General features: G+C 51.5%; 1 protein-coding gene across 2 annotated transcripts; it reads left to right on the forward strand.

Moving 5' to 3' along the window:
* The first annotated feature begins 631 nt into the window (after nucleotides 1–631).
* Nucleotides 632–22,462, forward strand: KANK2 (KN motif and ankyrin repeat domains 2). 2 transcript variants are annotated; one of them, XM_016153486.2, is made up of 13 exons: nucleotides 733–835; nucleotides 1,991–2,222; nucleotides 3,119–3,247; nucleotides 3,622–4,836; nucleotides 12,605–12,772; nucleotides 12,865–12,967; nucleotides 13,819–14,058; nucleotides 14,686–14,773; nucleotides 15,326–15,545; nucleotides 16,253–16,395; nucleotides 17,944–18,144; nucleotides 18,224–18,313; nucleotides 20,367–22,462. In XM_016153486.2, the coding sequence occupies exons 3-13, from the start codon at nucleotides 3,211–3,213 to the stop codon at nucleotides 20,418–20,420; spliced, it is 2,559 nt and encodes an 852-aa protein (XP_016008972.2). In that variant the 5' UTR covers nucleotides 733–835; nucleotides 1,991–2,222; nucleotides 3,119–3,210; the 3' UTR covers nucleotides 20,421–22,462. The 2 variants fall into 2 exon arrangements, with proteins under 2 accessions (XP_036089593.1, XP_016008972.2); XM_036233700.1 differs by lacking the exon at nucleotides 1,991–2,222 and having other exon boundaries at nucleotides 632–741.
* Nucleotides 22,463–23,482: the final 1,020 nt, after the last annotated feature.

Here is a 23,482-nt window from a genome sequence, read left to right on the forward strand (position 1 = left end):
GAATAAGAGTAACATTTATTAAACCCTTGCTGAGTGCCCAGGCCTGTATGAAAAAGGCTCCCGAAAAGACACTGCCGCATTTATGGGTCTTTTTGCCCAAAGGAACTCCCATTGACCCCTGCCTCATAATTAGTGAATTTTCTCAGCACCACTATCAGGCACAGTCTTAACCCCATCTTAGAGATGGGGAAACTGAGGCGCCGAGCACTTAAAGGCATGGTGGGGCTGGGACTGGAGCCCAGGTTTGGTCAGGGCCTGCGCAGCCTCTAACTGACCCAGCGTCCCTCCCCGCCCCGCGGCGGTCACGCCACTGCGTACCAGGCCTGCCCTGGGCTGCCTCCAGCCTTAGGCCGGCTGTGGGAGGAGTGACCTCCCGCCGCGCCCTCCTGGAGCTGGACCCAGGCCAGCCCCGTCCCTCCCGCCCACCGCACGAGAGGGGCAAGACAGCAGTTGGGGACCCTGCTCCGGGTACTCGGGGAGGGGCGGCAAGGGGACATAGCCGGATGCCCTCCCGCTCACACACACACCTGCCGTCCAGGTGCGGACGTGTCCTCCCGGCCGCACCCCCATCGCGGCTGGATCCTCAGGCGACCGGGAGGGCGGGGCTAGCCGTTGGGGCGGGACAGCCGGAGGGGGAGGGGCGGGGCGGAGCTACCGCCGAGGGCCGGGTGGCCGGTCGGTGGCTCGCGGAGGACGCACGGGCTGCGGGACGCGGAGACGGCGGCGGCCGGAGTGCGCGAGGCGAGTAGGACCCGGGGTCGGGTCGGGGTTCGAGTCCGGATCGGGGTCCGAGCGTAATCACCACCCCACTGAGACCTGAGGCACGACCTTGCAGGTCTCTATCATCCGTTGCCTCCAACTTCATCATCCCAACCCAAACTTTATGGAGTTTTTAGTGTCTCGGTCCCCGCGTTTATGCCCCGACCTCATCTTTGACCCCGTCCCTGTTTCTCTCCCCCGACCCCGTTCTGCAATTCCGTCTACCTCTCGCTCTTCACTGCCTCCCCTCTCCCCCATCTCTACTCCCTCTCAACCTCTTTCCCCCTGCCCTGCCCCGCTTCGCCCTCCCCCATCGCTCAGCCGGAGCCAGGCCCCAGGCGGCGGGAAGGCGGCCGAGCGTCCGGCCGCACTGGGCCTCGGCCTGGCGGCTGGGCCAGCGTGGGGAGCGGCAGATGTTTGCCATTAGCTGAGGACCCCGCAGGCCCCGCCCCTCTCTGTACGGGCGGGGTTCTTCTCAATCCCATCTTTGGGGCGGGGAGAAGGCGGGAAGACCCCAGAGACCTCCAGGCCGGTCTGCGAGGGGAGCTTTAGGGAGACCCCATCGGACATTCGGACATTCGTGCCCCAGACTCTACGCCGCTTCCCTGAGCACCCTGCGTTGTCGCCTCTTTAAGTGTCCTATCTTCCTTTCAGTCTCTTATCTCTTGTCCCCCTCCCTGAACCCCAAGGGTTCCATAGAAGGAGAGGGGCCTCAAGCCCCAGACATCCTCATCCCACCCCCAATCATCTTTCTTGACCTGGAGTCACCTGCTCTCTCCGAGGGTGGTCAAATGGCTGGAGACCCCCAGACCTCTGTCTCTGCCTGAGAAATGGTTTGAGGGATGTTGAGTAGGAGTGAGTGTGGCTTGGGAATCTGACAGGCTTAGGTTCAAATCCAGGACCAGCCACTTCCCCCTTCAGTGACCCTGAGCAAGTCACTGCATATTTCTGTGCCCCCAGAGTCCCAGTCTGTGAAACACCTTGGTAACTACCCAGCTGGTAGGTTTGTCTGATGACCAAGTGATTTGCTCAGATTATTGTCGTAGTTATTACTATTATTTGCCCCACCCCTGTCCACCTTCAGGGGTCCCCACAGGCTATTCCAATCCTGCTTCCTGCCTCCAGTCTCTTTTTCGAGTCCCCAGGAAATATTTTTGATCCTGTTGTTCAGGGGATGAGCCTTCAGGCAAATGGAAAACCAAATTTGCTACAATCAGTGACTGTGTTCTAGGCATTACAAGACAAAACTGAAGACAGACGTGGAGAGACAGGGAGAGTGAAGTGGAGAGAGAAGCAGAGAGACGTGGAGAGACACAGAAAGACGTGCAGAGACGCAGAAAGACCAGGACAAGAGAGATAAAGCAAGACACTAAGCAAGAGACACTCAGGGTGTGCGACAAGACAGCTCGGCAGCCCTTGGAGCCCCGTCCCCGCCTTCATGCCCACCTGGCCCATCCTCCCAGGTACCTGCTGCCCTGGCACCCACAGGCCAGAAACTGCACTCTCTGGTAGTGGGATAGGCCAGGGCCACTGCAGCAGGGTGGCTGGAGGAAAGAACTGGCTAAGCTCAGGTGGAGAGCTGGGGACAAAACTAGCCAGATTCCAGGGCTGGGGGTGGTTAGTGAGAGGCCCTGATTGTTCCTCCCTTTTGCAGCTTCCAAGCGCCCCCTCTTACTTCCTCCCCACACCCCCATGACTTCCCGGGGGTGGCCCAGCCTCTATCCTTGCTGTGCCCCTGCCCCCCACCCCAGCCGGACGTGTCCTGTGGGGGCAGGAAGTTCTCGTGTAGCCCAGCAGCAAAACTGTTTATTTTTAGAGAAAATCGTTTCCATAAAGGGGAAAGGCTTTGCTTCTCACTGCCTCCCCACAACTTTCCCTACCACCCCCCCACATCCCACTGGCCTAACCCCACTCTGTTTTGGGGTCCCCTTCCCTGAGTTCTCTTTCGTCCCCGAGTCTCTCAGTCTCCTTGGATCCTTGCAGGAAGCCCCCTCCCCCATCATTAGCATCCTAGACCCCTGCCCATTTCAGTCCCTATCTGTCCTCATAACCAGCTCCTGGCCTGGGCTGGGGGGTTGGGGTACAGGAAGGGTGGGGCCAATAGGGTTTGGGGCCCCAGCCCTGGGGGCCTCATAGAGGCGTGGCTGTAGGAACAGCTGGAGCCTGTCCAGGGGCTGGACAGATGTGCCGGCAGGCTGTGAGGTTTGGTTTCTTTGTTCCAGGCCGTGGGGGGCCCCCCATCCCTTTCCACAGCCTAGCTGGGTGTGTGCCTATGAAAGGGTCTCAAACCCAGGGAAGAGGGGTGTTGGGGGGAACAGCTGTGGAGGGGGGTGGTCACATCTCCTCCCTCCCCCTTCAGATCCCTCTCCCCAGGTGAGCCTAAGCCTGTGCTGCAGGTGGTCTGACTCAGGGTCTCCCAGTGATCATTGAGGAGCATCCACAGCCCAGAGGATGGCCCAAGTCCTGCACGTGCCAGCCCCCTTCCCAGGTCAGGCCTCTGGGGAGGAAGAGGGCCCTGCCCAGGGCTTGGAGGAGGGAGGGTGAGGGGAGGTGAGCTTGTCCTGTAGGCCTAAGGGAGGGGAGAGAGATATGGCTGTACCCAGGGTGGGGGTTGAGGATGGGACAGAGCCCTGCCCTGAGGGCCTGAATGGGAAAAGCTTGGCTGTGGCCGGGAGACTCTGAGATGGAGACAGGGTCCTGTTCTGTGGGAGAGGGGGACAGGGGTTGAGAAGGGCTAAGCACTTGGCAAGTGAGGGCCAGTGGGCTCCCTTGGGCAAATAGACCTTGACTCCTGGGGGTAACAGCCTTCCCCCCAGAGGGGATATCACTGTTCAGAGGTGCTGGTCTTTCTCCCTGTCCCAGGGACCCCTGGCCCAGCCTCCCCGCCTGCCTTCCCTGCCAAGGAGAGCGACCCTCCCTACTCCGTGGAGACACCCTACGGCTACCGCCTGGACCTGGACTTTCTCAAATACGTAGACGACATTGAGAAGGGCCACACGCTGCGACGCGTGGCTGTACAGCGCCGGCCCCGCCTCGGCTCGCTTCCCCGAGGCCCTGGCTCCTGGTGGACATCCACCGAGTCTCTGTGTTCCAACGCCAGCGGGGACAGCCGCCACTCAGCCTACTCCTACTGCGGGCGGGGCTTCTATCCACAGTATGGTGCCCTGGAAGCCCGCGGTGGCGGTTTCAACCCACGTGTGGAGCGCACGCTGCTGGATGCGCGGCGCCGCCTTGAGGACCAGGCAGCTGCACCCACTGGCTTGGGCTCCCTGACGCCCAGCATGGCAGGCTCGACGAGCTCGTTGGTAGGCGTGGGTCTGCCGCCCCCGACACCACGGGGCTCGGGACTGTCCACACCAGTGCCACCCAGCGCCGGGCACCTGGCCCACGTGCGGGAGCAGATGGCCGGTGCCCTGCGGAAGCTGCGGCAGCTGGAGGAGCAGGTAAAGCTGATCCCCGTGCTTCAGGTGAAGCTTTCAGTACTACAGGAGGAGAAGCGGCAGCTCACAGTGCAACTCAAGAGCCAGAAATTCCTAGGCCACTCCACCGCGGGCCGGAGCCGTAGCGAGCTCTGCCTGGACCTCCCTGAGACCCCCGAGGACGCTGTGGCACTGGAGACCCGGAGCGTGGGCACCTGGGTCCGAGAGCGGGACTTGGGCATGCCAGATGGGGAGGCAGCCCTTGCTGCCAAGGTTGCTGTGCTGGAGACCCAGCTCAAAAAAGCGCTCCAGGAGCTTCAGGCAGCTCAAGCCCGGCAGGCTGATCCTCAGCCCCAGGACTGGCCACCACCAGACAGCCCAGTCCGCGTGGACACCATCCGGGTGGTAGAGGGGCCACGAGAGGTGGAGGTTGCAGCCAGCACAGCCGCCGGGGCCCCAGCACAGCGGGCCCAGAGTCTGGAGCCCTACGGGGCAGGGCTGCGGGCCCTGGCAACGTCTGGAGGGGCCGAGAGCTCTTCTGTGTTCCGCAGCCATGAGGTGGTGGAGACGGTGTTCCCCACACCCACTGCATCCACTGGCAATGTCCACCTGGTGAAGAAGATCAGCATCACCGAGCAAAGCTGCGATGGGCCAGCAGGTGAGCCTTAACTGTCCGGGGAAGATGATGGAGGGTCCTTCTTTCTTCACCTGAATTGCAGGGTTCAGTTACAGTCCTGGCCTTCCACCAGACAGACCACTCCTCTTCTCGGAGCCTCTGTCTCTATCTGCAAAAGGGGGCAGAATTGTACCATCAACTCAGTGCTATAGGGACCATGCAGAGAAATTGGGTGTTTGTTAAGTGTGTATTCTCATTCGAGCCCATTGTAAATGTCTAGAAAACAGGAGGTATTTTGGGGGTAGAGGGTCCCCAAGGCTGTCAGTTTGCTGGGCAAAAAAATCTTCCCTGTTTATAGTCAATGTGGAAGGAACTAATTTCAGACCCCTTTAAGCAGTGAAAAAGAAATGTGTTGTTCATGTAACTTTATTACAGCTTCAGGCATAGCTGGATCCAGGTGCTCTGGACTTTATGTCTCTTTTTCTCTTCCTCTGTGCACCCTGGAGGTTTCTCTCTCAGGCAGGAGAAGGTGGCCCCACTATTTTCAGCATCTGCCCTTGCAGCTCTGTGAAAGGGAGACCCTCACTCCAAAGAGTGCTAGTAAAAATCCTAGGAGTGGCACTCGTTGGCTGGTTTGAGTCACATGCCCGACACTGAGCTAATCCTCGTGTCCCTAGCTGCCTACCACTGGATGATGGGGATAGAAGAGCCCCACCCAAGTCTTGAGGGAGGGAGGGGGTGCCCCCTGGAGGAAGTGCTGAGTCCTCATGTCAAGAAATGGGATGTGGGATGTGCAGAATGGCAGCTGCCCTACCACTGCTGGGCCCCTGGGAGAAGCTACTGAAGTGATTTATGATGACAACAGCTGTTCTTTATCAGACACCAGTGTGGTGCTGAGTGCTATGCTGAGTGTTTCACCCACGGAGAAGCTGAAGACTGGGAACTGTGCAACCAGGCAATCTGGATTCAAATCTTACTTCTTGCTGTGTGTCCCTGAGTGAGCAATTTCACCTCTCTGGGCCTCAGCTTCCTGTTCGTGAAGTGGCATAAAAGGGTCTCCACCTCTAGGACACTTATGAATTAGAGCATATAGTAAGTGCCCAGTCAGAGCTTGTTGCTACTTCTGCTGATGATTTTCAGGACAACTCTGTTTATAGTTGGGGAAACTGAGGCTCAGGGAGAAGCTGCACTTGTCTCATGTCACATAGCCAGAAAGTGGCTAAGCCAGGATCTGAACCTGCAGCATGGCTCAGAGGTGGAGCCAAGTCCCCCACCCAGTTTTGAATGTCAGGTGGCCAGAACCCCATGGTGTGGCCAGCGGGCACAGCTGGAGGGTGGGGACCCAGATATGTTTCCTTGCTTCCTCATGTTGTTCCTGGCCAGCTCTGGGCACCACCCCTCTGTTCTGCATCCATCCCAAACACCAGGCCCCATGACTCTGGCCCAGAGCCAGGGTCCCTGCCCGGCCCAGCCTCGAGATCTGAGAGGCAGCCTCCATTCCAGACATACTTTCCAAGGTAGCCATGGGGCCTCCTGCCTGCAGGACACACAGACATAGCGATGTCCCCACCCTGTGGAAGCCCTAACAGTCCTTCCTTGTGTCTCACTTAACTCCCTCTCGCTGCAGCCAGCCCCAGTCTCCACCTTGCTTGATTGGAACTGGCGTGTGCTAATCATTTCAATTCTATTCATTCAGCAAACGTTCATCAAGTGCCTGCTGTGTGTCAAACTCTTCTAAGCACTGGAGACAGCAGTGCACAAGACAGACAGAAACCCCTGCAATAAACAAATAAGAGACCACAATAAATAAATGAAGAAATGTCATTTCAGAAAATACATATTTGAAGCAAATAAACAGGCATGGGGTAGGCAGGAATTCAGTGGAATGGTAGCCTAGGTTCAAATGCTGGTTTCCCTGTCCCCTAGCTCTGTGGCCCTACACAATTTAACCTCTCTGTGCCTTGTGTGCAAATTGTGGGTCCTGACAGGCTGATGCCACCAGATTAATGTGAGGCTTAAATGTTTCAATTCATGTCAAGTGTTCAACAGGTACCTGGGTTAGCTTTTGGCTCTTTGAAATGAGATGTGAAAGGAAAGAAGCAGCCACGTGGCAAAGAGGTGAGAAGAGTGTTCGGGGAGGGGGCACACCAGGAAGAAAGGCCTTGAGGTTAGGAGGGACATGGGTGTTGAACAAGCTGGAATAGGATGAGGCCAGAGAAGAGAGGTCTAGGATAGCTTAAACATCAGGGTTGGGTCCTACGGAGCTTGTAGATGGGAGGGAGCAATGAGACATGAGGTACTACAAGGACTTGACAAGTGTTTGTACCATGTATTTGCTTAGGTGGGTCAGCCAGATACATAGGTCATAGAGGGCTCCCTGGAGGAGGAGGCAAAGAGGAGCCCAGCCTTCTCTGCTACCTCGAATTTGCTCACTGCAATTGAAAGGTGAGAAGGATGAGTGGCAGCCTTCCCCTCCCGGTTGGCAAAGGTAGGTAGGGCTACTAGAGGTGTGGAGACCCCCAAAGCCCCATCCCCACCCCCTACCTTGCAAGGCCCCACAGAGCAATCAGTGGGAGAAGGAGCAGCCAGTCATGTGCATCCACGAGGTCTCCAAGGCTTTGAAATTTGTTCTTATTCAAAACATATTCCTATGAAAGCAGTTCATACCCTCTGTGGAAGCTTCAGAATGTACAGAAAAATCTAGAACACAAAATAAAACCTCCTTAAACCCACCTACACCAAACACAGCTGCTGTCAAAACTTCTTCTGAAATTTTTAACAGAAAAAAAATACTTTTAAAATCTTATGACATGGAGCTGGTTAAGTTTGTTGTTTTGCTTTATTTTATTTTTAAAAGCATTTAGGGAGCCCTTACCACAGACCAAGGTATTATTTGATTCCCTTTTCATATTTTAATTCATTTAAATCAGCAGAACCTCTATGAGGTGGGTGGTGCTTTTAATTTCCATGTTACAGATGAGGAAACTGAGACACAGGAAGGTTAAGGAATTTGCCCACTGTTCTTGAAGCCAGCATTTAAACTCTTTGACTTTTTTGATTTAACATTATCCCAGGAGCAATTCTTCATGTTATTAAAAATTTCTGGGATGTACTATTTATTTTTTCTTTACTCTCAAGGGTGCCACACAGATGTCCTTCTGCAGGAACCCCTCATGTCCTCTTATGTGTTTTTTCAGCAGTTCCTGAAAGGGCAGTTTCAAGGACCTTGATGTCTGTTACCAAATTGCTTTATATCCCACCATGGGCTCTCTTCCCTTTCTGCTGTGGGTGGCTGAGTAATTTAAATTTTTAACGTTTTCTTTTGGACTTAAGGAGTACAAATCTGAGTTAATGAAATTCTTCAGCTGGTGGCAACTACACCTCTGTTGTCCTTTACTCTCCTTGCACCTTTATCTCTACCTTCAGTGATGAGGGTCAGTAAATATTTTCAACTTTGCAGGTCATACGATCTCTGTTGCAATGACTCAGTTGTACTTGGTTCTTTTTTTTTTTCTTTTTTCAGCTTTATTAAGGTATACTTAATATATGAAAATTGCACATTTTTAATGTATACATTTCGATGAATTTGGTGCTCCGTTCTGCCTTTGTAGTATGAAAGCAGACATAACCAATATAGGTATAAAAGAGTGAATGAGAGTGGCTATGTGCCGAGCAAACATAATGTGTCCACACTGAAATGTCAGTTTCATATATTTTCACGTGTCCCAAATAAAATCCTTTACATTTTTTTCCAACCATTTAAAAACGTAATGTGCCCTAGAGCCATACATAGTTTGTCAGTCTCTACTCTATGCCATTCACACTGCCCCCCCACCATGAATTCCCACCCCCACCCCACTTAATATCATTCCTGGCAATCCATCTTCTAGAAGCTTATTTAGATATTTGAGTGTCCTTGAAAAATATGCCTTGCATGTGTTTAATTTCCTAATATGGTATTGTGTTTTAGAAAAAAAAAATCGTGTTCTTATTTTTTCTTCTGTACACACTATTATTGAACTCTTCACCCGATGTTCATAAATCTGGTTCGTCACTTTTAATGCCCTAGTCTGTGCTACAGTTTTCTTTTCCGATCCCCCCTGGGTTGCTTCCAGTTGCTAACTGCCATAAGCAGTGCTAAGGCCATCCTCACCTGTCGCCTCCAATAACGTCACTGGGCCACAGGAGATGCACAATTTCAATTCTGTATGATTCTCTCCAGAAAAGCTCTTTCTGTCCACACTCTTATCAGCCATGCCTGGGCCCGACGTGCCCGTTTCCTCACATCCCCACTAACATACAGTTTTATCTGTCTGATTTTTTGTCCATCTGACCCTGGTACAAAGTGGTATCTCTTTGTTGTTTTAATTGCATTTATTGATTTCTTTTGCAGTTGGGCATTACCATATATGTTTAATGAGATTCTTCTGTGGATTGCTTATTCGTAGCCTTCATCTACTTTTTTTGGACAATTTTGAGAAGTTCCTGGCATATCCCAGAATAGGGGTTGGTGAACTAGCCAAATCTAGCCTGCTGCCTGTTTTTATATGGCTCACAAGCTAAGAATGGTTTTTATGTTTTTAACTGGTTGAACAGTATGAAATTCAAATTTAAAAGAACACAGCCACATCCATTTATTTACATACTATATAGAGTTGCTTTAGCACTATTTCCAACTGAGACCTTCTGGCTCATGTAGAGAAAATATTTACTATCTGGCCCTTTACAGAGAAAATTTGTTGACTCCTGTCCTAGAAGGATAAAATTGCTTGTCCATTTTTGGCATTGTGAATATCTTCCCCCATTTATATTCTTCTTTTAGTCAACTTTGTCTATGAGTTTTTAGTAAATAGAAATTTTCATGTCAGATATAGTTAAACTTTTTTTTTAATGTTTCCATTTTTATTGAGATCTAATTGACATATAGCATTGTATTAGTTTAAGGAGTGGAGTACACATTAAAGATTTGATATAAATAATATGTTACAAAATGATCACCACAATAAGTCTAGTTAACACCCATCACCTTACTGTTTCAGTTTTTTTTTCTTGTGATGAGAATGTCTAAGATCTACTCTCTAGCAACTCTCAAATGTACTATACAGTATTATGAGAACTGTAGTCACCATGCTGTACATTATATCCCTGGGATTTATCTTATAATCGGAAACTTGTGCCTTTTGATCCTCTTCGCCCATTCGTCCCCTGCTCCTGGCAACCGCCAATCTGCTCTCTGTATCTACGAGTTCAGTTTTATTAGAGCCCACATAAAAGTGAGATCACCTTGTGTTTTTCATATGTACTTTGTGCTTTGAGGAATTTTTAAAGGAATCTTTCCCTTTTCTGATTCCTCTGATACTGTGCTACATTTTCTTCCTATAGCTTTGAGTTGCACCTTCATATTATTCCTTCAGAGTTTATTTTTTGTGTAAGGCGTGAGGTAGGGATCTAGCTTGATTTTTTTCCCCAACTGTTTTCCCCAACCCCACACCACAGAGTCCACCCATTACCATTGGTCTGTGGAAACCCCTGTCTGGCCCAAGTGCCCTCAGAGGGGGCTGTGCTGGGCTCCCTCTCCTCTGTTCCTCCAGCCCATCTCTTCCCGCAGTTACTTCCCACTGCTTGGACCATTGTGGCTTTGGAATATGTTTCACTCTCCTAGGCAATGTTCCCCATGTCTTCCTTTTTTTATACAGTGGTCGTAACTGGTCATGGACTTTAGTTCTGCCACATAAATTTTGGTATCAGTTTGCCCCACCCCCCAGTGCAGTAACAGTAATAAGTATCAGTCTCATTATTGTTCTTGTGATTTAAGCATTGTGGTGTCTGACCTTGAACTCACACTGGAAAGTAGCCGCCCAAGTTTTTGGAGGCGAGGCCTGCTTTTCCCTGGGGGTGGAATGGGCCGTGGTCCTGCTCCATTTTATTTTCATTTTTTAAAAACTGGTGATAAAATATGAGATTTACCCTCATTATTGTTTTTCAGTGTCTAGATCAGCGGCATTCAGCACAGTCACATTGTTGTGCAGCCATTGTCACCATCCATCCCCAGAACTTTTTTATCTTCCCAAACTGAGACTCTGTCCCCATTAAACACAAACCACCTCCAGCCTTCCCCCCACCCACCCACCGCCCCTGGCACCCACCATTCTACTTCCTGTCTCTGTGAGTCTGACTCCTCCAGGGGCCTCCTGTAAACGGAATCACACAGCATTTATCCTCTCGTGCCTGGCTTGTTTACCTCAGCCCTCCCAGGAGTTTAAACCAGGAGCCCTGAGTTTGAGCAGATGCTGAGATTGTGAACTGGCCATCTGCCTCCCGACACATTCCACTTGGCCACAAAATGTTTTGTTTATTTGACGTGAATTTATTGACAAGATTTTTTTTAAAAATCAGGAGATTCACATTAAAACCCAGCTTATGTTCTTGGCCCCTGTCGGGGTTCAGGCTCCAGCTCTGGAATTGGCCTGGCCCAAAGATGCCCTGGGCTGGGGTGCTGTCAGATTCATTTATGGCCAAGTGTCTCATCAGTTTGTTCTATGTGCTTGTCCCAAGTATTTACTCCCTGTTCTTAACTCAAGTTGAGCATGTGCACAGACTTGAGGAAGTAGTTACTGTGTATCTCAAAAAAAGTTTTAACTGTTAAGAGAATTAAAATGAATTGGTCTGCAGAGCCTGTGGCCAGTGGCAGGAAGGGGAAGTCCTGGGGAAGTGTGACAGGGGGGCTTCATGTTGCCTGGGGGGAACCTGAGCTGTTCCGAGACTTGGACAGTGGCTGACGGTGGCAACTAGATTTCTGTCCCTTGCTCCAGGCTGGTGATCTAGGGCCGGAGCCCCCAGCCGGCCCCACTTCCAGATGTGCACTGGGTACCAGTGCCCACAAAGTCACCTTTGTCCTTAGGCCAACCTAGGTGGGTTTTCTAAAAAATTGTGATAAAATATGCATAACATAAAATTTCCCATTTTAACCATTTTTAAGTATCCAGTTCATGGCATGAAGCACATTCATACTGTTTTGCAGCCATGACCACCCCTCACCTCTAAAACTCTTTCAGCTTTCCAAACAGAAACTGCCTGGGTGGGGTTTTCATTTTCATTTTCCAATAGCTCTATTGTTTCTTTTTCCTGATTATTAAAGTAACACCTGTGTAAAATTAAGTACAGGATAAAAAGAAGCCAGATACAAACAAACCAACAAAAAACCCTGCTTTTGTAAAAAAAATATATATATATGCATATATAGTATCTTATCAAAATATAGTTTATAATTTCTTGAATTAGATTTTTCTTGAGCACTCTCAATGTGCTCATTGTCTTAAATGTTGCATCCTAGCCTTACTGTCTAGTCTGCATGAGATAGCAGGAGGTAGGAATGTCATTCTCTGGAGGCACAGAGAGGTTAAGTGAGTTACCTGAGGTCACACAGCTTGGTCCTGAGAGATGCGATTCCCTATAGTGACCAACAGTCAGCTATGATGAAACCTTGTGTCCAGACGACACTCAATATGTTGGAGGGGGTCATGACCCAGGATTGTTGGGTCACAGGGTCCTCCCTGGCCCTGACCAGCTGTGGGGCAGGCAGCGAACCAGGGTTGGAAGTGGATTCTGTAGCTCGCTTGCTTGGTGGCCTTGGGCAACCCTCTGTGCTTCAGTTTATTCATCTGTAATACTCCAACTTCTCATGGACTGGGAAGATTTGACGAAATAATTAGCCCTCAGAGTATCGGCCTCGGAGGGAGGCATTTATTACTGTTGTTGCTTCGTTGTCACCCACAGTGAGTGCCTATTTCCTGCCCCTCTGCCCCTCCAGGTCTCCCACAGGCTCCTACAGAGTCATCTTTACCAACCCTGGGGTCTGGAGCAGCCTCCTTGGCAGAGCCCATGAAGAACACAGGCTGGGTGCTCACCCTTGATGCCGCCAACAGGGAGCCCACCAGGCAAACAGCCTCACGTGAGTCAGAGGAGGCCCGAGGTGCAGGTAAGTGGGAGTGGCCACCAAGATGGGGCGCAGGAGGCCTGGGCATGAGATCTGGCTTTGGGAGAGCCTCATGACACCACCCCTCCCCACAGGCAGGTCCCAGGCAGGCGTGAGGTCCATCATGGAACAGAGAGAGGAACCCTCAGACTCTGAGGCCCACCGCAGGAGCCTCCAGTTTGTGGGAGTCAATGGCGGGTAAGAGGAGCCCCCACCACAACACCCTTTCCTCAGCTTCCACCCTAGTTGGTTCTTGGTTCATTCTTGCCCAAGAATGTACTAAGGACCTGGTCTAAGCCCCTCACTTTGATTCACTCATTTAGCTAAAGCACAATAGACAGATGAGGAAACTGAGACACAGTGAGGCTGAGTGCCTCGCGAGAGCACACGTGGGACCAGGAGTTGGCCCTGGTGGTCAGTCTGGCTCTAGAGCTTGTGCCGTAACCACTGCACTGCCCTACCCCTCGGAAGGAGGCAGATTTGGCTCCTGGCCCTGATAGGTGGTTCCAGCAGTGTAGTTGGAACAATGATGGGGACACTCAGGTAATGTGGGATCTTAAGGAGGCATGGCCACCACCAGAGAAGTCACCGAAGGAGGAGACATGTCTACTGCACAACAGCAGGAACTAGCAAAATGAAGAGGTGGGTTAAGAGGGCTCTCCTGTTTGGGGGACACAGCCCAAATAAAGGCTTAGAAATGGAAGGAAGCAGAGTGACATGAGAAGCAAGAGGTATGGCAAGCAATGGACAGGGACAGTTTGGGGCCTCGAATGCCAAGAAGCTTAGACTTTGTCCAGAGGAAGCAAGAAGCTTGAGGGCCCTTTTCACAGTGGGGTGGGGTCTGGATCAGGGACACCTGTATAAGGAGCACGTGCTGTGTGCCAGGGGCTGTGAGGTACGCTCCTGTAGCCCTGCGAGGTCCACACTGTCATCCCCCTCTAACACATGGGGAAGCTGAAGTCCAGTAGTCAGAGCCCCATACCCCACCCTCACCATGCCCTGTCCCTTCTTGCAGCATCTCCCCTGCCCTACCTGTCCCTCCTCTCCAGGTATGAGTCCTCGTCTGAGGACTCCAGCACGGCAGAGAACTTCTCAGACAATGAGAGCACAGAGAACGAGGCCCCAGAGCCCGAGGAGCGGGTGCCAAGTGTGGCTACAGCCCCCCTGCTCAGGCCCCCGGGGACGGCAGCAGCCAATCCCAGCCGGCAAGAGTGCCAGCTATCTCGGGAGTGTCAGCGTGTGCCCACAGCTGCAGGGGCATCGCCATCAAATGAGGAGGAGGAGATCCGGTCAGTTTCCTGGATGGCAGGGATTCAGGCAGGGGGGTGTGGGGGGTGCAAATCTGCCTCAGATCCCAGGATTCAAGGCTTTTGAGGGAACACCCCATCAGTCATGCATACCCTTGTATGAATTAGCACACAAATACTTTCTCCTGCATCTCGAATGCTGAGAGGCTTTAATGAAGGGCCTGATGGAGGCGATTCAGACCATTGGGTTAGGATTTGAGGAGCAGACAAAATTTGTCCTTAAACTACCCACCTTCTTTGAGACATTTTTGCTCCACCTGTCTATCCTGTTTATCTTTTTCTTTTCCCTGATGAAAAATCTGTTCTTGGGAAAAGATTTCCCACCTACCACTGACCATTTGGAACAAACTGGCCTCTACGTCCATTTTCTCTTGGGGTATGTTTGTTTCCCATGTCTGCCCCTTGGGGTATAGTATAAAAATGTGTTGCTGGTGAAGGGGGAATCTGAGGTTCCACCACTCAGGTGAGCCCTGGCAGGGCTGGGTGAGTGCCATGGCGGAGAGCATCGAGGCCCTCTCTGAGCACCCCACTCAGATGTGGGAAGTAGGGGAGGCCCAAGAGGCCAAGGTGGGTGTTCCCAAGATAAACCCTCTCACCTCTCCCTGACAGGATGGAACTAAGCCCCGACCTCATCTCAGCCTGCCTGGCCCTGGAAAAGTACCTGGACAACCCCAATGCCCTCACCGAGCGGGAGCTGGTATGATGGGGCCCTGGGCCCGAGGGGAAGGCCTTCCTTCCCCACCCTGTGCACCTTGGCTTTTCCTTGTCTGTAGTGTCTCCCTGTGCCTCCTTTGAGGGTCCCCAGGAGCTTGGGGGTGTGTGTCCTTGAGTCATGAGCCTTGGAGAGGGGCCAGGGAAGCAGGGAGGGGCCCAAGGATGATCACCTACCAGCACAACTGGCCTTGGTTCCTGGTCCTTTGGGGGCTTGAGGGAAAGGGCTGTCATATTTCCCTCTACCCTTGTCTGCACTCGCCTTCAGGGTCGCATCTGGGATGGAGACACTCACATCTTCCTCTGAGGGGCAGATCTGGGATTGCCGTGTCTACACCTCCCTCTAGGGTCCTTGTCCAGGACAGGAACATGACACTGTATTCCAGGGGCTCGTCTGGGTGCGGTGCCCACGCTTCCCCTTCAAGGCTCTGCTTCAGGATGGGGGTGTCTGCACTCCCCTTGTGCGTCTTTGCCCTGGAGAAGATGGGCTGCTGCCTGCCTTCATGCCCCTCTCTGCTCTGCCCTACCCCACGTCCAGAAAGTGGCCTACACCACGGTGCTGCAGGAGTGGCTGCGCCTGGCCTGCCGCAGCGACGCCCACCCTGAGCTTGTGCGGCGCCACCTGGTCACATTCCGTGCCATGTCAGCACGGCTGCTGGACTACGTGGTCAACATTGCTGACAGCAATGGCAACACCGCACTGCACTACTCTGTGTCCCACGCCAACTTCCCCGTAGTGCGGCAGCTGCTGGACAGCGGTAAACCCTGCTGGGCCGGATGAGGGGCTCTAGGGCAGGGGGCGGGGTGCCAGGCTGCCACCCCCAGTTGGCTGGTCTGATGGGGAAGATACTACCCTTGCAGTCAGGTGGGGAAGATGCAGGCCCTACCTATAGCCAGGGTCTCATGAAAAACATGTGGCCCTTCCACCATTCATCTTGTATGATGAGGCCACTGCTCTGGAGCCCTCTTCTGAGGGACAGACGTGGCCTCCAGGCTAGGGCGTGGAGAGAAGATGGGGTCCTTGATTCAACAGGAAAGTATTGCCCTTCCCTGGTCAGACCGGGAGGACACAGCTCCCCAGTCCAATGGAGGAGCCACAGGCCAGCCTGGAGGAGTCTGGCTGTTCCAGAGACGCAGCTCCTACTCTCAACCCTCAGTGTGGGTGCCAGTCCGATGGCGGAAATGTGCAGTCTCCCCTTTTTGAAGCCACTCATCTAACGGAGTGACATAATGGAGACACACCCTGGAACAGAATGGAGTTCTCAGCATGAGAAAAGGGTACAGTTAGGTCACACCTGGACTGATGGAGGCAACGTGATGCCCAGTGCTCACTATGGCAGAGTGAAACAGGCTCTCAGTCTGATGGCTGAGTGTGGGACCTTGGGGACCGTCCTCCAGCCTTAGGGCAGGCCTGGCTCACATCGGCAGGATCTGATGGCTCATTTTCTCCCACCCCTCCCCCTAGGCGTTTGCCAGGTGGACAAGCAGAATCGTGCCGGCTACAGTCCTATCATGCTTACTGCCCTGGCCACCCTGAAGTCCCAGGATGACATCGAGACTGTCCTGAAGCTGTTTCGGCTTGGAGATGTCAATGCCAAAGCCAGCCAGGTGTGGGCCCTCAGCACTGCAGACCTGGGCAGCCCTTCCCATTCACTAAGTCTTGGCTGTGTGCCAAGCCCAAACACGATCTCACTCCATGCGCAGAGAGCCACCAGTCCACAGATGAGACTCAGAGAAGCAGCCATTTCTTCAAGGTCAAACTAGAGGAGGGGGTGATTGGAACCCCCCGGGGGGTCCATAGCCTTGTTCTTATAATCTGGCCTCCAGGCTGCCTCTGACACAGGACCTTCTGGTAGGGGTTGGGGAGAACGTGGGGAACCTTGGCCTTTCTTAATGCGACACTGTCCCATATCCTGCTTGGGAAATTCCCTATGCAGCGACTGGATGTGTGGGGCTCAAATGGTGAACAAGCAGACATGGTCCCTACAGCCCTGCAGTTCACTAGCCAGTCTGGGTCTCCAGGAGCCACAAGCTTTTCAGGCAACAGGGACGCCGGGAGCAGGCTTGGCTCAGGGGCTTCGGGAGGTTGCTCGGGGTATTCGATCAGGGCAGTGGCGTGTCTGGCTTTCTGGTTTGACATCTCCCATTGGCTGCATGTTGTGAAGCAGGAGCAGAGAAGCCGGGAAACTGCAGAGGCAACAGGGGCTTAGATGGCTGTCCAGGCAGATGAGCAGGGCAGCCGTGACCACGTGGGGACAGCAAGGATGGCAGGGGTCTGCCACAGTCTAAACAGAGTCCGGGAAAGGAGCAGGGTGCTGCAGTGATATGGAAGAGCGGCGGACATACTTGCTTTCCTTATTGATTTCATTTTTTTAACTAAAAATCATTTTTTAGTGGTTTACTTTTTTAATTGAGGTGACATTCACATAAGATTAACCATTTCAAAGTGTATGATTTAGTGGCACTTAGTACCTTCACAATGTCACCATCACTTCTACTTCCAGAACATTCCCATCACCCTTACAGGAAACGCTGCATCCATGAGCAGTCACCCCCATTCCTCTTCCCCAGCCCCTGCAACTACCAGTCTGCTTCCTGTCTCCATGGATTTATCTACTTTGGATGTTTCATAGAGATGGAGTCATGTAGCACGCGTTCTTCAGTGTCTGGCTTCTTTCACTGAGCATGTTTTTAAGGTTCACCCGTGCTGTAGTATACTTATGCACCTCATTTTTTTTCAAGGGTGCATATTGTATACAATGTGTTCACCATAATTTGTTTCTATTCATCCACTGATAAACATGGAGATAATTTTATTAAAGTTCAGCTGACATACAAAAAGTGTACAAATCTTAGTATGATAAATTTTTACATACGTTTACACCTGTGAATTAGACACCTGCTTTAAGTGTGTGGAGGCAAGTGCCACCCCCTGAGGAGGAGACATTTAAGCTGAGACCTGAGGGGTGAGAAGGAGACAGTAGGAGAAGGCCCAGCAGGTACGAAGGCTGGTGGTGGGAAAGACTGAGATACAGGGGCCAGCGAGCGGGGGTACTGTTAGCATCAGAGTGCTTGGGAACCACAGAAGGTTCTGGAGCAGGGACGTCATGCCTGGGGGCCTGCATGCTTCATGAGCTTGTTCCTCCCCCTGCCCAGGCGGGGCAGACCGCCCTGATGCTGGCCGTCAGCCATGGGCGGGTGAACGTGGTCAAAGCGCTGCTGGCTTGCGAGGCAGACATCAATGTGCAAGATGATGATGGCTCCACAGCCCTCATGTGTGCCTGTGAGAACGGCCACAAGGAGATCACGGGGCTGCTACTAGCTGTGCCCAGCTGCGACATCTCACTCACTGACCGCGTGAGTCCCCACCCAGGTGCACCTCTGGGAGGGTGAACGCACAGTACTAGGTGTCCTCACAGCAATGGATGCTTTACAGGATGGGAGCACAGCTCTGATGGTGGCCTTGGATGCGGGGCAGAGTGAAATCGCGTCCATGCTCTACTCCCGCATGAACATCAAGTGCTCGGTGAGTCTCAGCCCTGGCAGGGCAGAGGGTGGGGAACTCTGGGAGGGGACAGATGGTTGTGAAGAGCTGGTGGTGTATAGGCCCTGAGCCATGGACTGAAGTCATCTGATTGTTGAACCCGTAGGTGCCCATGAGGAAATGAGTCACGGACAGCTGAGACTGCATGGCACAGTGGGCATGACAGTATTTGAACCTAGATCTATCTGGTTCCAAATGCATGCTCTTAATCACCATTCACTCGTTTGAGAAATATTTAGAGCACCCACTGCATCAAGCCCTGTTCTAGGCCCTGGCAGTCACAGCACTGAACAAAACAAAAAAGCCTTCTGCCCTCATAGGGCGGATGTTCTAAGAGACACAGTAAGGAAATTAGTGTATCATATCCAGGGGATGGTAAGTGCTGGGAAAAAATATAAAACAGGGTAAGAGGTGTGATGAGTGATAGAGGAGCTATTTTAGACCTTGATGAAGTGGTGGCATTTTAGCCAACATGTGAGGAAGTGAGGGAACAAGTCGTGTGGCTCTCCAGGCAGAAGGAACAGCCAGTGCAAAGGTCCTTAGGCAGGAGCATGCCTCGTGTGTTTGAGGGCCATCGAGAAACCCAGAGGGAGGAGATGAGGCCTGGGAGGTACCACCACAGATTATGCAGGGCCTTGTGGGCCACAGTGAGGACTTTGGCTTTTACTGGAAGCATGTCAGTGTATTAAGGCATTAAGGAGTCTCACTGAAAAGAAACCTATCCTGACTGTTTAACCCAGCATTTCTCTTGACTACAAATCTAGGTTTTTTAAAAAAACCTTGGCTGTTAGCAAAACACTTTTCCAGAAGCATAATATTGATACTTGCTGGGTACTAAGTGCCTGACAGGGGAGACAAGCCCTTCCAGTCTGAAAGACTATATACTAAGTGCCTCCTAGTTATGATTTTTTGAACCTTCCACAGTAACCCAATTCACTTATGTTAAGTACTATTATTATTCCATTTTTCATGTGGGGAAGCCAAGGCTTAGGATGGTTACATCCCTGGTTCAAGGTCTTACAGCCAGGAAGGAGTATAGGCCCTAGGGTCCACCTGGCTCCAGACCTTGGGCCTTACTGCCTCCTCTTCCTCACCCCCACCTTGTACTTGCCCCAGCCTTTCTGAGATACATCTGGGGCTGGGTTCAAGGGTTGCATGGTGGGTGTCAACCACAGCAATTCTCCCAAACGGTCTAAGAGAGCGAAGGTTGGAGACATACACCATCCATCTCCACCTGGCTCTCAGGTTCTTCTGAGGCTCCGAGTTTTCCCAGCTTCACTCCCCAGGGTCAGGACACCTGAGCCTCAGTCATGGTGCTTGGGATCACCTGGGCCTTGGGTTCCTCAACTGTAAGTTGGGGGCGATAGGACTGGGTGATGCCTTGCGGTCTGATCTGTGGTCCAGCCCCTGGGGACTCCGGAGGGAGGAACCCCAGCCCTTCATCACTGTCTACCTGGACTGCTGCTGTTGCCTCTACCGTGGTCCCCTACTTTCAGCTTCTCCAGTCTGCTCTCCACACAGCAGCCAGAGGTCACCAGAACACCTGAGTCAGGGCACGTCCCTCCTCTGCTCACAGCCTTTCGTGGCTCCCACTGCACTTGGAGAAAGAGCCAAAGCCATCCTTACAGCGCATTGGGCCCTGCATGACTGCCTCACCTCCCCCCACTCTCCTTCCTCCTGGCCACTCACTAAGCTCCAGCCACAGAGGCCTTATCATTGCTCCTGCCTCAGGGCCTTTGCACTGGCTGTGTCGCCACCTGGAATGCCCTGCTCCGCCCCTCTGGCTGGCCTCTCAGCATTGTTCAGCTCAGATGCCCCCTTCCTTCCCGACCAGCCACTATCCACTCCATTCCTTTTCATCCCTTATCTCTGATGAAAATCCTCTAGTGTATTCACTTACTTTTTTGTGGCATCTTCCCCACAACGTCGCTTCCTTTTGGCTACGGGATCACTTACCACAGCCTCATGGCCACCCAACAAAGCCAGAGCCCCATAGTCAAGGATGCCAAACAAGGAGTTCTGCTTCTCGTTTCAGTTTGCCCCGATGTCAGATGATGAAAGTCCTGCATCGTCCTCTGCAGAAGAGTAGCCGTGAGAGGGGACCAGAGACACCTGCCCTTGGGGGCCAGCAAGCCCCAGAGCAAACTGTCCTTCGTCCCTCATCTCCTCCCTGATCAGCCCCTACTCATACCCACCAAGGCCTAAGGCCCAACAGCAAGTGGGTGTTTCTTATGTTTCCCAGGGGGAGCCCCGATAGTGACAAGACTCCAGCTTAAAGTGGGTTTTCTATGGTACTCCAGTTCAAAGCAGCCGCAGTGCAGACCAAAGCTCCATTCTCATATAAATTGGTGCCAGTGGCTGATGCTGGGGTGTGGGTTCATGAAGCACACTGAGAACAATCAGCTGGCAACTGTGGATGGAGGCGGGTAAAAGGAAAAAAATACTGTATTTTTGAATCATCGTTGGGGGAGGGAGAATCATATTAACTTGTTGCCAAATTTGAAAGTCACTGGAATTACATATTTTCATTTTAATCCTGAATGTTATTATGCATGGGTGGCGCTCTCTTTGCCCCCCCATTCAGTTGTCTGGTATGTAATAGCATCTCGTCCATACACCCCCACCCCACCCCACCCCACCCCACCCCACCCCACCCCAGGAGACTTTCTTGGGTGAATTTTCTTCTGGTCTCTTCACAAAACAGAGTCTGTCCTTGTCACCTGGGTCAGGAAATTCAGTCCCATTTTCTCGCTTCCACTGCTGCCCCCATTCAAGTGGAGGACTCAGGATCCAGCAGTTGAGATGTGTGAGCAGTTCATGTTGAGAAGTTACCCCACAATCTGACCCCTTCCTGCATAGAGGCCCCCAGCAAATATTAACTTTTCCTAGAAAACATTGCAGACCTGCAGACGCAGGAAATGAATCTAGTTTCCAGAGTGGCTGCTGAGTGTCTGGTCTTAGAACCTAGGTTATGAGCTGTCCTGGTCCTCCCAGACTCCAGGATTTTTCCCCTTAAAGGAAAAAAAAAAAAACAAAACAGGGAATGTGCTCATTGGCAGAGCGTGGAGCAGGCTCCAGAAACCATGTGTGCATGATTAAAAGTTGGCTGCCCCGGGAGGGCTCCCAGCACAAAGTTAAAGAGACAGGGCTTCGCCTAAAACCAAACAACGGCCAGCTGTTTTTTTTTTTTTTTTTTTTTTAACGACCTACAGGCTTTCCAGAGCTGCCTGGAACAGAGCCTGCTGGAAATGGGGCTCGCCAGACACACGCCGTTTCCTTCACGGCCTGTTTTGTCCCCAGAATCTCCACATAGTTTTCTTTCTTGATCCTTTTGTGAACCAAAAAAAAAGAAAAGAAAAAGGATGGGTTCTGAGCCTAGGAAAGTGCCCTGTGACAGGGGAATGAACCCCTAGCTAAGAGTGTCCCGACCTCTGACCTCTCGTCCAATTCTCAGCTTGACAGGGTTGACGCCAGAGCGCAGGAGGACAGATCAGGGCCTGAGGGCTCACACGTTCATTCAACAAAGCGAGATGCTGGCTTCTTTCCTAGAAAAGTGGCTTTCTTGGCTTGGTGGAGTCTGGACTGCTTTGATTTTGATGAAAGGAATCAAAGTCTTTTAGATTTTGTACCTAAGACAAGAGGTTAGATGGCCAAGGGAGGAAGGTACCCCAGAGAGTGTGCGTGTGTGTGTGTGCATGTGTGTGTGAGAGAGAAAACAACCAAAGCTGCTTGAGGATGTCTGCTGGTATCTGATAGGAGACTGCAGCTTTGGGCAGCGGTACGAGGGTTGTGGGCCTGTGTGTCCTGGCCTGGAGCCAGCGAGTGTGTTTATTTTAAGCTTCTAGAAGCAGCTTATTGACCCTCCCCGCCCCTCAACACACACACTCAGATAAATCCATATTTGTCCCTGTGTTCCCCTCTCCTCTGTACCCACTGGGCTTGGCGTGGTAAACAGCAGGGGTCCTGCCTTTGTCCTCATTCTCTTCTCACGTATATTCATGACCTTTAGCTTCACTTCCCAACCACGGTACATCCATAAAGACAGTATTACACTTAAATGAAGTATTCTTTTTTGTAATCGTTTTTTAGAAGGTAAAGGAATTTAATAAAGCTACCTTATGATAATGCTGACACTGTGTGTGATCTTTGCTTTGTATTCCTCTTTAAGCTTTAAAATAGATCTCTTTAGAATTTATTTATTTTGAAAAATGTTCAAAGCTACTGAAAAGTGGCAAGAATATTACAATAAATTCCCTTATGCACAGCCCTAGGCCAGCGCTATCCCATACTGTAGCCACAGGTGGCTATTTCCACTTAAATGCAAATTAATTATAATTAAGTTGTGCTGAATAGGCACACTTGGCTGGCGGCTATTGTATTGGGCTTCACAGATAAAGAACAGTGTCCTTGGGGCAGAAAGCTGTAACAAACACCCACCACCGTGAACACCTCAGACAAAATCTTTACTGATTTTGTTCATCATGACGGAATAATTCACTGCAATTGTAAAAGGCAAATTCAAACAGTACAGAAATGTTTAGCACAGTGGAGGGTGCCGTGGTCCCATTCGGTAGAAGCGCCTGCCATAGTCAACACTTTGAAGCATCTGCCAAACCTTTTTCTAATAGGGACCTTAAAATATTTTGTTTTGCTGTTTTATTTTTTGAGGTATAACATAAATGCATTTATTTAAGTGTTTAAGTCATGTACAAAAGTATACAACTCCATGGCCTTTTGCAAATGATATCCTCATGTCATATGTTGCCAGCACCAGGACAAGTGGAGCATCCTGGGCCAGCCTCCCATTCCCAGCCCCTTCCCCTCACTCCCTCCAAAGGTGACTGATGATGACTGCTCTCCTGACTTCTCACTTCCTCCGATTTACCTCTGGATTGTTCAATCAGGAGATAATGGGTGGCTTTTAGAGGTTTTAGGAATTCTTAGGAATTTTATGTGAAGTTGTATGTTTCTGAGCAGAAGGTCCACTGCACTTGGAAATTTTTCAGAGGAGTTTGTCAACCAAGAAAGGGCCTGTTGGAAATTTTTTAAAAATGGTTTCTCACAAGGAATTACCCAGGACTATTTTGTCATCTTTGTTAATCTCGTCCAGCTAAGGCTTAAGGACTCATTCCCCCACTGCCCAGTTTCCTG

Source organism: Rousettus aegyptiacus, unplaced genomic scaffold, assembly GCF_014176215.1.
Source record: "Rousettus aegyptiacus isolate mRouAeg1 unplaced genomic scaffold, mRouAeg1.p scaffold_m13_p_16, whole genome shotgun sequence".
In the NCBI taxonomy this organism is placed as follows: Eukaryota; Metazoa; Chordata; class Mammalia; order Chiroptera; family Pteropodidae; genus Rousettus; species Rousettus aegyptiacus.

Excerpts from the sequence above, each read along its gene's own strand:
- KANK2 (XM_036233700.1), top strand. The coding sequence starts at position 3,211 with ATGGCCCAAGTCCTGCACGTGCCAGCCCCCTTCCCAG. Across the intron at positions 3,248-3,621 it reads CGTGCCAGCCCCCTTCCCAG|GGACCCCTGGCCCAGCCTCC; the intron begins GTCAGGCCTCTG and ends TCCCTGTCCCAG. Across the intron at positions 14,059-14,685 it reads AATGAGGAGGAGGAGATCCG|GATGGAACTAAGCCCCGACC; the intron begins GTCAGTTTCCTG and ends TCTCCCTGACAG.